The sequence below is a fragment of the Sinohyriopsis cumingii genome, chromosome 16 (assembly GCF_028554795.1).
Source record: "Sinohyriopsis cumingii isolate HCF-2022 chromosome 16, ASM2855479v2, whole genome shotgun sequence".
NCBI lineage: Eukaryota > Metazoa > Mollusca > Bivalvia > Unionida > Unionidae > Sinohyriopsis > Sinohyriopsis cumingii.
The window spans coordinates 34781444-34798005 of NC_142976.1; the positions used below are offsets into that span (position 1 = coordinate 34781444).

At 33.8% G+C, this 16562-nt stretch overlaps 1 protein-coding gene across 1 annotated transcript; it reads right to left on the reverse strand.

The window, feature by feature from the left end:
- Window positions 1-2301: 2301 nt before the first annotated feature.
- LOC149780195 (hemolymph lipopolysaccharide-binding protein-like) lies at window positions 2302-13197 on the reverse strand. The gene is made up of 5 exons (XM_089936346.1): window positions 13168-13197; window positions 8255-8405; window positions 6973-7050; window positions 4098-4280; window positions 2302-2839 (listed from the first exon to the last, which is right to left on the reverse strand). The coding sequence occupies exons 2-5, from the start codon at window positions 8391-8393 to the stop codon at window positions 2607-2609; spliced, it is 633 nt and encodes a 210-aa protein (XP_089792472.1). The 5' UTR covers window positions 8394-8405; window positions 13168-13197; the 3' UTR covers window positions 2302-2606.
- Window positions 13198-16562: the final 3365 nt, after the last annotated feature.

The window sequence follows — 16562 nt, forward strand, 5'->3', positions numbered from 1 at the left end:
AATTCTGAATCTATACCGATACTGGTCCTAAACAATTTCTGATTCCCTTAAAACCAAATAATGCAGACGTTTTATCACATTATGAGCCTGGAAATTTCTCCCTCCAACTGAGAAACCTGCCATTTTTCACATATGTATGAATTAATCTGATGATAAGCGGCGACATCCGTGTGTCTATTTCTTTCGAAAGATGGAACGAAAGATATGATAACGTCACTGTTGTAAACATATAACCAACACCAAGACATTTTCACATATGCTGTACCATTACCACTAGTTGCCGGAAATAAACCTAAGGCTAATGGACTCAACATCTTTGATTTTATGTTTAAAATCAGACATTTCATTAGATATAGGCAATGGATTATGACGGCTGTTGTAAGGGTGCAACATTTTTGGATTGGGTTGTGAATCGGGCGACCAGTAATGCGAACACTGATATTAATTATTTTCCACGTGTCAGTAAATATCTGCTTCAAGAAGACTAACCAGTCCCTCAGAATGTTCTAATATAATTTACGAAAGGGCCAGAAATAAATATAATATTTGAACCGCCCTAACGTACCAATAAGAACTCTACCAGATCTTGGAATCATTGCATTAGCACCTAAAAACGCCTAGCTGATGTTTGAACCACCATGCATAAAAACGCTCAGAGATGGTTTCTACAACGAGAAAGTCGACTTCACCGCTAAAGAAAATGCAAGTTCATTATCTTGAATCAACATTGTTTCAGCCAAAATGAGTAAAATTTCGGCTGTTATTTAAGGATATACTTATTCAGAAAACAGTCTCTAGTCAATTGCTGTAATCACCACCACTATTGCGCTAGGTACCGAAAACGTACAATCACCAGAAACTTAAATATTCCTCAGAGATTTTATATAATGGTATGACACCTGCATTAGTAAACGTATCAGGTTTGAAGTAAGTACGGGTATTGTACCTAATCATAGACGGCATGTGGAGAAGTTATACTACATGTGATCATGATATTAATAGAAGAAAGAAAACATGTTCAATGTTACCGACTCGATAATACAATCAAAGAAGAGCAACTAATGAGAATAAAAAAGTTGAAAAGTCGTGAAATACAAACGGTTTGTGTGATCCACTAAAGAAAGTGCAAGTTCATTATCTGTGCGGAATCGGAGCAGCATCCTTTGGATACTATGTTGTGAATAATTACTGTGCAAACCACTTTCGACACGCGTATGATTTTACAATCGACTGATTAACACTAGAACTTGTAAAATAGCGGTTGTTTTGCTTACTGATTAATGTCACAACTGTTTACACCATAATATAATTTTCTTTCTCGGGCGCCTTTGGGTAACTTTCACAGATTACAATATGCGGGTTGTCTTTCATACATTGTTCTGTGACGACAAAGTTATATGGGGCATAACTTTATATAGTTAGATCAGTAACAATAATCACCCCCACCCCAACCCAAGAAAAACCACTGTTATAACTTATTTGCTATTTCTGTTCATGTGATGCTAGAGACAATGTTCCATGCAAAGAATATAGTGGAAATCTGCATTGCGCCATTACCAGGAGAGTAAGGATCTTGCAAACATTTACATATTTTTTTAGTTTACTTATTGGAACACACTTTTAACGACTGTTAACGGCGCACCAAAATAAATTTAGTTTTTAATATGTAGGATAATATCAGATTGTTTATTAAAAAAAAAAACAAATTTCTCATTTTTACCATTTCTACATATGATTTTAACCTACATGAAAAGTGCAGTCATTTCCATTGAGTAAAGTGAGTACTTGTTACAGAAAACAATTAAGATGATTTCTATTATTTATCAATGCAAACAAGTAGAACATGCATCAACTATTCAAACTGGTTTACTTGTGTTTGCATGATGTCTGCACACGCAACTCAAACCGTGAGGTCATGATGTGGTCACAATACATTTGAATGAAGCTATAAAAGTCAGATGATGATTTCTAATCATGACTGCTGCTCCTCAGTAAAAGTTCTTTGTGTAATTTCTTTTTCTGGAGGTCATTGGAGGTCATTAAAGACAAGCTCATATTACAGATATTGCTGACAGTCTATTAAATGCAAACAGTTTATAATCCATTCATCTATCCGTACATACATACACACATGCATATCTTAACGTTTATTTTTTTTGTTTCACGTTTCTCCGTACATTAATAAATTTATCCATTCATGGATCCATCGATCCATCCATGAATACATATTCACATCCATACATGTATATATTTCTGTATATGCACATGAGATTAACATATTTAAAACAAAAGCCATGAAAGTAAAATAATGCTTTTTATTTTCCATATTTCTTTCATAAACTTGTATCGATATGTTTCCCACAATTCCTGCAGTTATTGAGTATCTCTAGAGAGAAAGTCTTTTAGCCGATAGTTAACAACTTTTCTGATATCTAAACAACTCTCTGATGTGTGTGTATATATAAATCTTTATTAGCGCATTAGATTCACACACAGAAATATGAATATTCATCATTCCTTTTACAACGAAAACAAAGTAAAATTATGTTTCTATTCTTCACATTTCTCTCAAACATGTATTGATATGTTTCCCACAATTCCTTCAGTTATATCAGTATTTGACAAATAAAACCTTGTTCCATGCTGCATTCATAGTCGTTCATCGAATAGTTAAAATATCTCCTCATTTCTAAACAACTCTGTGTTCCGCCACTAGCGTTAGGTTGACCACTTTTCCAAAAGGAGAACGAGTTTGAAATCGGAGCTCCTCTCACTGTTACAAAGTTGGACCCAGGAGTTATTGTACTACCCCCTAACCAGAAATTTCTGGGGCAACTTCCTGAAAAGGAGCAAAATTCATTGTACGCTGTGTCTTTTTAATATCTTTATATATTATACATAATTACTAAACTTTTATTCAGTTAAGTTACGAGAATGAAACGTTTCAACGAAATGGACACTTCTTTTATCGGCACTTGTGTCCAAACTTATAATTTGTTTTTCCGGAGTTCTTTTTGGCATCTCTTTGCGAAATCACTGACGGGAGAAAAGTATAAGCCAACACAAAGTACAAATTGTCAAAATATCGTTTAAATATCTAGCTGCATGAGGTTACTCATAAACAATGTTTTTCTTTAAATATATTCGCTTTACCTTAATTGAGGTCCTTCTCATTAATTTAATTTTGAATACGTAATAAATACACTCAACGTACCATATGGTCAAGGTAAACGGATTAACCAAAGGATACAAGAAAACGTATTGTACGACTAGAATTACTGTACATATGAAGTAGATGTGATTTAGTCCCAAAATATTTCAGATGAGCACTTTTTATAACTTGGCTGAGCTTAATAATAGCTGACCAACCGTACGTCTCTTTCTTCTCTTTTTTGTATAATCTGCTAATTCTAGCTGGTTTGTATGTAATTTGGCTTTCCTTATCGTGGTCTGTTCTTCTATTTTAGTGGTAGAAGTTTGAGATACATTTTCCTTACTTTATTGAGGTTTAGTATTCGCGTACCTGCTGATTCTGTTACTAATAAATGATACAACCTCAGTAGGTCATACGGTAGAGAAGAGAATTTGCCACTTACAAGTAACAATTGCAGGTTGTACTATTACACCACGGTACTGAGTTACTAATTTTCTAGGAGGAGGAAACTCCATTGCCCTAGTGATGGTATGCTAGTCCTTGTCCGTCTTCTTTTGTGATTTGATTTCTTTATAACAACGCGAGTAAAGCAAACGTAAATTTCGTGACTCAATCTAATACAATCCGTAGTACCTTGTTAACGACGAAAATGCTATAACATACTCCTACAGTTATAAATGAGCAGCAAAATATACTAATTTCTACATTAAATGAATCTCAATAAACTTGACAGATTTTGATTCACATCCAATTAATTCGTTCGTTATTTGCTCATAATCATTCAGAAAGAGACACAACAGTGATTAGCGACATCTTCCCGATTTGTCTAGATAGTCAATTGCATACAAGAAGAACTTTAATACTACTGATCTGCGGATCGCTTCTTATTATGTTATTTCATTACGTATTTGCTTGTAGATTATACAAACAATGATCAATTTACCCTCATTTTGTCGAGCTTGTTCCTTGAAAAACTGGTAATAGCACTCGGTGGGCTCCAAAAGGTCACCTCCTTCTGCTCGGCAGACTGTCCGTGCAGCAGACCAGGATGTACAGTTTGAGGACTCGTATCGATAACAGAATCGCCCACACGCGGTTGAGTACAAGTAATAAGTTGGTGGACATCCTGGAGAAAAATGTTAAATAGGTAGATGGTAAAAATACAAACCTGTCTCAACCAATCATGCAAAACAAGAATTAAGCTTTTGAATCTTCTTGTAACCTCTGTAGTTTAATCTCTTTTATCAATGTATATGTTGTACAATTTCATAATCTTTTGCATTTTTAAAGTATTACATATATTACTATAAGGTGGCCTCTAATGGCATTACTGGCTTCTCCCATATATATATATATATATATATATATATATATATATATATATATATATATATATGAATGATACAAACACTTTAGCCAAGAACTTGTTCATTTCACTCATACGCCTATCTTTTTTAATTAATTTGTAGAAGGTAATCAAGAGTTGGTAGATTAATCGATTCTGTGTTCGAGCTGAAAATGTTATCTCTTTTATTTTTGGGTCACATATAGAGTACGTTTCGTTTTGCTTTAAACGCATAAAGATCATGTGAATATGTTTCATTTATTTATTTAATTATTGTGCCTGTCAACGTTCCCTGTAAAATCAAATTATCAATATTAAAAGACAATGGAATAATTTATTTAAGGACAATGGAATAATTTATTTAAATCCTTCTTTCAGTAGTCATTTGCGATGGTAATCCTATTTTACATCTGAATGTAACCAATTGCAAAACACAAGGTAATACTTCGTTAGGGGTAATCATATTGTTTGTCTCATTGAACATTTATTAGCTGCAATGGTATCTCAGTGAACGTCACTTTGTATGCCACATTTCTGGAAATGGTAATCCATTTGTTTCAAAAATTTGGAACTTGTACTTGAAATTGCTGCCTTCAGTTTCCTCTGGCATCCAATCTTTTTGTTTTGATTTTACGCATTGATGTGTTCTCACTATGATTAAATTAAACAAGTTATTAAATAACAACTACAGGTAATTAACCAATTTGTTATTTACTTAATTGTTCTTTTATGAAATTGTGAACTTGTTTGACTTGCTTTCTCGCACCCCAACAATCTTTGTCGTCTTATCTAAAATGCTTAAGCTCTGGAATGTTTTAATCAAATGCACGTTTTCCGCTTTATTTTAAAAGTAATTTTATATAATTCCAATTTTAATGAATTAACCGCGTTTTCAATGTTTTGAGCGGATATAAATGGTCAGATTATATTGATCTATAATTGTGTACACAAAGATCAATTCTGCAAACTACGTTTGGTTTCCTGATCTGTTCAGTGTGAACCATGAATCAATATTAAGGAATGTTAAAGTATAAGGATAAACAAATATGTAATAGCTTTTCTGACGAATAGTCATTTATTGCGTAGAATATATTTGTCTTTCTAAATCTATTTGCCATTTAGTTATCAATTTGTTCATATACCTGAGTATATTGATTACTATTTTTTTACCTTAAGAACATTTATGTTTAAAAAACATACGTCATTAATTACATTACAAAAATCTGTTAGTCAAATTTACTTAATTTATTTTAATATACCCTCTATTACAGATATTGAAGATAAGACCGGACCGTCAAAATATTATTTCCATACCAGAATTCAGTACTTCGTGTCTTTCTAGTAGACTTTATTCGCGTGCTATGCTCAGAAGTTGTTCTGTAAATTGCAGCTCTATAGTGTGCAAAACTGAACAATTATTCTGGAAGATATAACACTTTGTACAAAATCTAGAATGATCTGGAACGTCTGTGACTACTCGTGGTAAATTGAAGTGCCAAGTTTTGTTTATTTCATTAGATATACAACCTAGAATCTTCCAACAATGCTGGCATGCAAGGAATGATCTTAAGTCTAAATTGATTTATTGTTGGCATTCATGAATTATTTTGAATTATTACTGTATGCATTACTGTCTATATGTTTAAATATGTAAAACACTGCTGGAACACAAGGAAACGATTACACAATAGGAACGAGAATTAGTAACGTAGTTTCTTTACATAGCAGACTAAATAATCTCTTAAAAAGTGCCATAAAGGATATTTACACCAAATCCACAAACCTAAGGAGAGTGAAAAAGTATGTATATGAACGTAACAATTAACACTACGAAATTAATGAATGCACGAAACATATGTGAACGTCACAACGTAGAGTTTAAGAGATGAGTTCAAGAATAATTCGTTGCAAAGGGAAATATCATAATATTAAACTTGTTATTTAAACAGATCACAAAAAGACCCAACATTGAAACATAAACACATACAAATATAGAGTAAGAAAAATAAAAATGAGAAGTAAGAACATTTGTAATGGGTTTTGCGTGTTGTTGCTTTTTCGCCCCAGTATTAGAGTAATCCATGAGGAAAATTTTCTTAACCTGTAATAGTACCATTATTTCTCAAAATATAATGCCATTTTATATTTTCACTCATCCTTATATGGGATCCGCGAATAGATCTTTCCACTATATCTAGTGCATATTTGTGTTTGCAACACACGTCTATTTCATGGAGGCACTGACTCATTTTGTGTGATTCCAAAGTTATTGATATAGTTTCTTAACTGATGTACGTAAGCAAAACTTATGTTTAGTGTAGGATTTTAAAAAAAATATTAAATTTCCTAATACGACTTCTACCATAAAAATAAAGAAACTTATGTGCAGTTGATATATACTGAACACGTGTGCATTGTCTGCGCATGTAAGGTCGTTAAAGAGATATGGAAGAAGAGACGATAGGAGGGTCACCTGGGGCTGGCGTTGTTGGTGTAACGTTTCTAAGCCGAATAAGTTCTGGCAAGATTCCTAAAACAAGGATGGCGAAGCCTGAAACAAAAGCGAACTTTGCAAACACTTAAAAAATATGCTCGTAATAACACAAGTCATGAAAACCAAAGAAAAATAGACGCAAATAACCTAGACAACAATAAATAATTATGCAAGCGAACTATGATTAACTTCATCTTGTTTCTCATCCATAACCAATTAATTATAAAAAATGGATTATGAAGAACGTATGCATGCAGCTGTATGTCTCCATCAAAAGAATCAAGTACGTCAAGAGACAACGAAGAGATTATCAAAGAGAATATTTAGACAATGACTTTAGCATGTCCTTGTTTTAGACGAAATAACCAATACAAAGTTTCCATCTAGCTGTTGGTCAAAACAAATGAAGCTGAAACAGAAAATATGTTATTTTATCAGATTTTAACCAAACTGTATCAAACTTAAGAACGCCGACATCAAAACAACATATAACAATGAACTAGCATCATTAGACATAACTAGTTATTGCTCTAAAAATTATACATACATTCGTTGTTGTTGTAGGGTTTAACGCAATTTTTCAGCACACGATAGGCTATACATGGCGGCCAGTATAAATGGTGGAGGAAGAACCTGGTAAAACCCCCGGAAAGAACCACCGATCCACGAGAAGCTACTGGCAAGCTTTCTCACATACCCACGTTTGGCTGAATCCGAGATTCGAAACCACGCAGACAGAGGTGATATGGCAGTGATCCGTAACGGAGAGCGCTTCAGACCACTCGGCCACTCGGAGCCCATATACATACGTACATAAGTACATGTATACATACATGTATACATACACACATTCATCCATCCATCCATCCATCCATCCATACATACAGACAGACATACATACATACATACAAACATACATACATGCATGGATGCACGCATACATGCATAAATACATACATGCACGCATACACGCATCCATCCATCCATCCATCCATCCATACATACATACATACATACACACATGCACACATACATGCAAAAATACAAACATGCACGCATATATGCATACATACATACATGCACGCATACATCCATACCTACATGCATGCATACATACAAATATGCACGCATACATCCATGGACACATGCATAGGCATGTATGAATGCAGATATACACAGACCGACATATCAACATAAAGATGACAGACAGATAAACAGAAACGGTTTCAAATATATACGTATTCAACGAGAGAATAAGCACCAAGAATTCCAATAGCAGATCCATATCCGGTTTGAAGCCCTGGTGGTCCTGGGATTATCAATCTTCCGTGAATGAAGTTGGTTATTGGATAAGTGCTCAGCAACCCAAGCACTACAAACAAAAAGATCGGGTATCTCATTCCGTTTGGTACCTGTACGATAAATCAGAATTGTTAAAATCGACTTCTCTCTTTCTCTCTCTCTCTCTCTCTCTCTCTCTCTCTGTACACACAAACACACACACAGATATATATATATATATATATATATATATATATATATATATATATATATATATATATATATATATATATATATATAACCCTCTGTGTGTCTCTGTCTCGCTATCTATCGTTCAGTGACACGATCAGAGTATTGTAAATGGATTCGGAGGACATGGAAGCAATTTATTTTCAAACAGTTATTTCTCCCTTCGTCAAATATACAGGTTACTGGAATGTTTCTGTAGGCTGTTGACCCACCTTGAAATAAATGGCATTCAACCTCTTAAACGTTTATTCTATCTCGGAATAATAAAGGTGCACAAATATATTATTTGTCAGTACTACCACTCCATTTCTGAGAGCCGTGTCAGAAGATCTGTGCCAGCCTAGCGTGGTCTCATACACCCCCATATGATACAGCCAGCTGAGACATATATGCCAAGAACCTTTATAGAGTTTTAGTGGACTTTTGCATACAGCCATTAGAAGCCATACGAGATCATGCATACAGTATTGGGAATGAATTCGCGTCAGAATCTTATATGGGAATTAAAATATTATCCGATTAATGGTGCGTTTATAGCGTCAAAGAAACGATTCAATCGCTGTATATCTTGAATGAATTATATCGAGTTTTCGCAAAGGCTAAAAATAATCGCATTATTTTATAAGTATGTTGGAGTAAATACAATAAACACTTCGCGAAGATTATGACAAAAATCATATAATATTATTGTATGAAGTCCTGAAAGATATATATGAGTCGCAGACTTTGAGTTACCTAGCAAGGTCGTGAAAATAGTGTATCATGCTGTGAAGACAGTGACAACAATAAAGACAGTGTATTTATTGTAAAAATATTTATCAGTAAATAAGCAATTAAACTGGGCCTATTTCTATTATATACTGGTATGTCGACTGTGAAAAAGATTAAGAGAACGTAGGATACGGACTCTAAGTGGTACGAGAAATACCTATTCTTGGCACTAATAGGACGTATAGTGCAGCCACGGCTGATTGCGAGGCACCATCCTCCAGATGAACCATAGGTGGAAAACTATGTATCAACTTGAGCAATCGGCACGACAAAGTGGAATTACGATACCAAGAGTTACAACATAAGTAGGTATACTTGCTCTATTAGTATTTATGCCGTAGAAGCCAAGTCGGAGGTTGAGGCAGTTTCTTGAAACAGAAGCACTGTTATGTAATCAGATTCCTCCACGAGACAGTATGGCCGAACTAGTAAATGTGGTTGCTGATGAGGATATATGCCGCCAACAGTAAAGCAAAATGTATGTTCCCTGTTTTACATTGCCCAAATGTTATGTATATTTTATTTAATCTATATCTGATTTAATTATTTATAGGTTTTAAAATCTTTCCAGTATTTTATTTCATTATATTCAAAATCATATAGTTCTGTTTACGAGGAACTCATACTTTTTCCAGAAAAATGTTCACCTTTGACTGTTCATTTTAGTAAACAAACAAGGCTTACCTTGTTCCCGACCTTAATTAAAAATTAGTAACTGTTACGTGAACAAGATTTTCTTAATTTTGTTGTGGGAATACTAAGTTTGAGATCGAGGCCGTGTTGGTTACGTGACCCTCCAGTTGTAAATAGTATTTAGTTAAGTAAACAACTTTAATTCTTAGAGTAAAATGATTGGTTTTCGTCAAGACCATGTTTTGAAAGTACCTGATGTAAATATGATCATCAAGCCCTCATATGGGCACCCATTCTGCTCCTCAGAATTACTGTATTACCATTATTTTATAGAAATAATCAGAGTTGGGCGTTTACACTGGAAAGTGTTTGTTGTGTCAGTTGGAGTTATAATTTTTATTCGAATTATTTGAATTCTAAAAGATTAATTTGTTTCTCTGGAAATATTTAGAGTGCTCATACAGAATTCTGGATCAAAGATTTTTCTAAAAAAAACTTTGTTCGGATTTCCATCACTTGAGTGTTATTTATTGTGTTCCTACAAGGAACTGTAGACAACGGTTCTGTACCGGACACATCTTACATCATCGCCTTCCATCTTGGATTCTTCGCAGGAACTTGAACATAATGCATTAGAACATTTCATTTTTAGGACTTCTAAATTTTAATCCGTGGATTTCTTTTGGAGTGTTTCGGGAGTTGATTCTTATAACCGTAAGTTCTTTTTTTTTTCGTTGTTGCAGTATTTTTCCAGGGAAATAAATTATTTGTTAAATTTTTCCAAGCTTTATGTTTTCACGCCTTCTTGGGTCACTGTTTATTCGAATCTCAACACGAAACATGAGAATTGGGAGCTCGTCCTGCGAAAATTTTGAATTGTGGCAAAAATATTTCAGAAAACATTCTTTTTGAAATTTGAAGTCCCCATATTTTGAAATCCACAAACTTTCTCTAAATTGTCATCAAAAGTGGAAATCTCTTTCTTTCAAATCCTGTCCAGGAACAATTAGGTCTTTTTAAAAAAATGAATTGATTTAACTAGCCAGGTAAAGGTTTCCTTAACAAAACAGGAAACAAGAAAAATTTTGTTTCGGTATTTGGTACAAAAGGATGTTTTGGATAAAAGTGCATCAATTTTGATCAATATGCCTGTATCAGACTCTGATATAAAAAAGGAAAAGAATTAGAATTAAAATACAATATGGAATAGGGGTTGAGGAAGCTAGAACTTCAGAAAGAAAAAGAAGAAAAACAAATGCAGTAGCAGTTAAAAAAAGAAAAATAACAAATGAAATTGGAAAAAAGAAAAAGCAAATGCGTTTACAATCGGAAGAAAAAGAGAAAGAAATACAAATGCCGTTGCAAAAAGAACGAATACGTTTACAAGCGGAAGAAAGAAAGTAAGAAAAATAATTTCATCTGGACTGAAAAATGTCAGAAGGCTTTTGACAAATCATTTCAACTGTCTGTTGATGCAAGTGATGTTGGGGTTAGAGCAGTTTTGATTCAAGAAGATGAAAATAGCATTGATCATCCAGTGTTGTATTTTTCCAAAGAATTATATAAGCATCAAAGAAATTATTCAGCATCGAGAAAGAATGTTTGGCTTTGATATTGGCGCTACTCCATCTTCGATTATTAGGTTTAGTGACCACAATCCCCTTATTTTCAGCGGCAAGATGCACAATCAAAATCAAAGACTACTAAGGAAGAGTTTGTTGTTACAGGAATATGATATTGACATCAGGCACATGGGGGTTTGGGAGAAAATGTAATTGCAGATGCACTTCGCCTTTCATCTTGGATTCTTCATCTGGACTCGAACTTGAAATCATTAGAACATTTCATTATTAGGACTCCTAAAATTTAATTCGTGGATTTTTTGGGGGATTATTTTTGTTGCTTGATCCTTATAAACGTAAGTTCTTATCTTTTCATTTTTGCAGTATTTTTTCAGGGAAATACATTATTTGTTAAATTTTTCATAGCTTTCTGTTTTCACTATTACTTGTGTTACTGCTTATTTGAGCCTAAACACTTAACACAACGACTGTAGTGACAAACAAGATTATCAGCAAAGGACATTGAGATCATTTTGGGGTTGATGGAGAACATTGTTCTCAGTGATTACTTGATTATGCCACATGACCACCCGAAAAATCTCGATTTACCAGAAAATGATATGTTAAAAATCTAAAACCTATGGTTTTTGGAATAATGTCTTGATAATACTGAACCATAATAACACTGAGGCTGCTAATATTACAATCAACACGCTTTTCCGAAGATACTCGATAACTTGGACAAATTCACCTACGCAATTTTAGGATGGACTTGATTACAAAGTGTATTCCACCACTAGCATTAATACATGCTAAACACAATGACAACCAGTGTTGCGAGTGGTTGCTGTAATACGCGCTGCATCTTGCGAACAATTTTACAGTTCATTGACAACGTGCTGATTCGACCCTGATATATATGATAATGTGTTTGCTTGGAGTATAACCGAAAGCTTTTGCCGATGCGACTATCGACCTTGATGCTCAAATTGATACGTTATTGCTGATAAGCATGGAAAACGTGGACGGCACTAATACCCAAGCAGCGTAGTGCTATTATGTGTGTATAAAATATCTTTCCTTAATGTACTGGCACAGAAAGCACCGTGCAAGAAAGTGTTCGCGTCTTTCCATGTCGAATACTGGCAGTGTCATTGTAACGGTTACCACATTTATTTCCAATTAGGAATCTGTTTATAATATGTATGAATTTCCTATTCTCATCGATCAGTTTAAACGACAAAATAGTAGTACCTTTAATGGTTTAATGCAAATTAATATAGCTATGATGTCATTTAAAAATCTAGCGTGACTATATGCCATTTAACGTAGGGCTCATGAGATAAAGTTATATCTATAGTGTATATCACATAAAAGAAAACTAACGCAACAAACGTGTTTGATTCTACTTGAGAGGAACAAATGCGCCTCCCTTGTATTTACATGGAACAAGAACCGCAAAGTAGGTAATTTTTAAGTTCGTGATCTTTTTCTTCCATAGTAATGCCAAATTGTATGGATATTCTGAAGGAGAACCATACCAACAATGTTTACGAAACATTAAAATAAATGTATAATGGTGACTCTCGTGGTCTCGAGCTTGATTTGACGTTAGAGCCTGACAAGTCACTGTGGCAAGCATAATCAGTAATGTACATATTAGTATAATTAGACTTACCGTTTCCTGTTCCGACACTGTCACTGCTAAAACGAGAAGTAACGAAGCCTTATTTATTGAGATCATTCCGATACACGACAGCCAATACCAAAAACTGGCCAATTATCTTGTTCACTGTAGTCCCGCCTTCTTCATAACTTGATGAAAAGCGACGAATAAATGTACATTTTATGTTATAATGACTGCTTATGAGGACAATTTGAGAGGGAAAAACTTGTACTGCAATAAAATTACTATTTTTGTATGCCTTGAAGCCATTTAACATAAAATAGATCTATCCATCATAATTTATAATTTTGTACATGCCAACACACACACATATATATACATTCTTTACCTGCCAACACACACACACACACACACACATATATATATATATATATATATATATATATATATATATATATATATATATATATATATATATATATATATATTGAAAAACATTTTTCGACATTATTATTTGCTTGGTGTTTGAAATATATATTTAAAAACACCTACTTAATCCATGAGTCAATGCAACTTTAACTTCCGTCTCAACTGCCGGGTGTGTTACAAATAAATACGGTCCTAAGTTCTCACAAATCTAGATATGGACAAATTTAAAAGATACAGGTAAACAGTAAGCACACAAAACTAATACATACATGTATACATACGTACTAATTCGTGTATTGTTTCAGTAATGAACATAAACAATGTGTTATTACCTTTCTGGAGTTCATATAGCAGAACTATTTCGTTAACATACGGATATTTTTACAGTTGTGCTGGAACTATGAATGTATCTCAATAAACGTAATCATTGAAAACGGGGCATCGTCCAAACTTTCCATAGAGTCCACCAAAATGAAATGGAAAATTTGTACCCCAGCCACATTGGAATTATAAAAAAAAATTTACTTTATACAAGAATCTCATTATATCTATGTATACTTTCAGGTAGCTATCATAAAACATGATGAAATACGTGAATTTGATGCTCACATATATATAGAATCTACGTTGGGGTTTGGGTTGAGACAAGAAATCTCAGTCAAGGGTTTATATTATTTGTCTCCCCACGAATCTTGCCCGAGTGGGGAGACATATAATATAAACCCGCGACTGAGATTTCTAGTGTCGGTCCAAACCTCGTCATAGATTTTTTTCTCACCCAATATTTTCCTTTAAAGTAAAAAGAATTCTGCACTAGTGTTCACGTCCAATGTTTACATGCGGCGCATTAATGCAAATATGTTAATGAGGGCTGTGGTGTGACCGTTGCGTCCGAAGTACACAGTTTATACGCGTGAACGAAGAAAAATATCAACACAAAACGTCGCATAATAATGAAGTATTATCACATTTAATATAAGGAAGTTATATGAAATTGACAATAAATAATTAATATTTATTACAAGAAACTGTTTTACTTTCATAGTTCCAATTTTGAAAAACTATATTGTAAATAATAAAACGATGCTGGCTACTCAGCTCTTCTGTAGTTATCCTTAGTACAAGCTGTAACGAAGAGTAACATCTTTCTTTAGATTATTCATGGGTAATTAGAGATCTGTTTCACTATCGCATATAACTAGTCTTTTCTTTGGAGGAGGTGAAACTGTGTGTGACACGCTTGTGTTGTCCTTAATAGTGATTGTAAAATTAAACCCGTGTATAAATAAACCCTCCAAAAACAGAATCATGTGTTAAACTTTCAAGTTCACCGATTCTTTGAACATTTATTTTTCTGTCCTAGAAATATGGCAAATGCTACAGTGAAATTTGCTTATGGATTAAGGTATTGGAGGATAAATGATTCCATCTGGCTGGTAAGTGCATTATTTGTCTTTAAATAATGTAGTTCTATTTTTAATTCAACCAGGGCACAATGGAAATGCTTAACAAAACTACAAAAAAGCATGTTTTATATAACACTTTCTGGCTGTAACTAATTTGCCCGTAGTTAAAAGAGTTGTAGAAGTGTATAGGTCTATAGTCTAAATGCATGGTGCAGTGTTTTCTATTATAAATGCTGTTAATTTCACACAGCATTGAGAATTTTATCCTATCAGTAGCACAATCATTTTCAAGTCGGCGTCATTATATGTAGCTAACAATATATACTTTGTTTCACTCGAAGTATTTAAAACTAGTTATGCAGATCTCGCTACATTTAATGACGCTGATTTAAAATTGTACTGAGCTTGGACTGGATATAGGATAAAATTTACCATGCTGTGTGGAACGAACAAGCATAATACTAAAAAGCTCTACATCATATGCGTTAGTCCTTGTCTCTCTCGAAATGGTTTTTATTGTTTGTTCTCAAAGATGGATTTATCTTAAGTTACTATGTTGTTGTATATTTGTTGCTGTTGTTGTTGTTTGATTTTAGTATAACTACGTCAGGCACAGCAGAAGACAACAAGAGTTTCTTTTTTAAAAGTAGTTCTGAGCGCGTGGACACCTTGACTGAGACGATTGGTCTGTGATGACTAGACTGAGACAGGAAAAGTAAGGTTAGCAAAACAAGCAGATTTCTCTGTCGCATGGGTGAGAAAACTCACTCTAGACCTCGACGTGGCCATGCTTTGCATCACATTACTAGACATTTCTTGAGTTCCATATAAGCTATTGTTTCAAGGACATGATAAAGTGGATCATCTTTGAAATGTATATATATATATATATATATATATATATATAAGAAATTATACAATTTTATATAGTGCATTGGCATTAAGACCAAAGTAGGATACAAAGTATCTAACTTATGCATTCAAAAAGTTTATTTTATAAGTCTACTAAATGTCACCATGCACAATATCTACTGGCATGAAAGAAAAATCAAGTAGGCAAGTAAGAGAAGCGATAAAGGGAAGAAGAAGGGTACACGATCCTTCAAATTGAATTTGACAACTTTACATGTAAAGCAAGCAACATTCACCTCATTAATGTTCCGTCTCTGATGTTGCCAAAAATATTAGCTAGTACCTCCACTTAAGAAAATGATGTAGATCAGACTATTTTATTATTGACAATGCTAGTAAAGTATATACCTCACTGTCAGTAGATACATAAGCTGTCAGTAGATATCTCAGTAGATACATATGCTGATTATTATTGTGTGGTCAAGGAATGTATATTGGTGCTTATGAGTTGGTACCTGATGGCATATAGACAGAGGTTTAGTAATCGCAAAACAGAAACTAGCTAAGCCAATGTCGGCTTTGCTAAGGTAAAATAAATACTGTTTCACAGGTGGCATACATCTATACAAGATTTAAAAAGATCATGACAAACTAGGGCAACTCATATTGGTTCAAGAATTAAAATAGTCTATCCATTCTGAAGGCAAGAGTTATCTTCACGAAGGCCAGGTAGAAATTTTGGATGAAACTACTCGTACA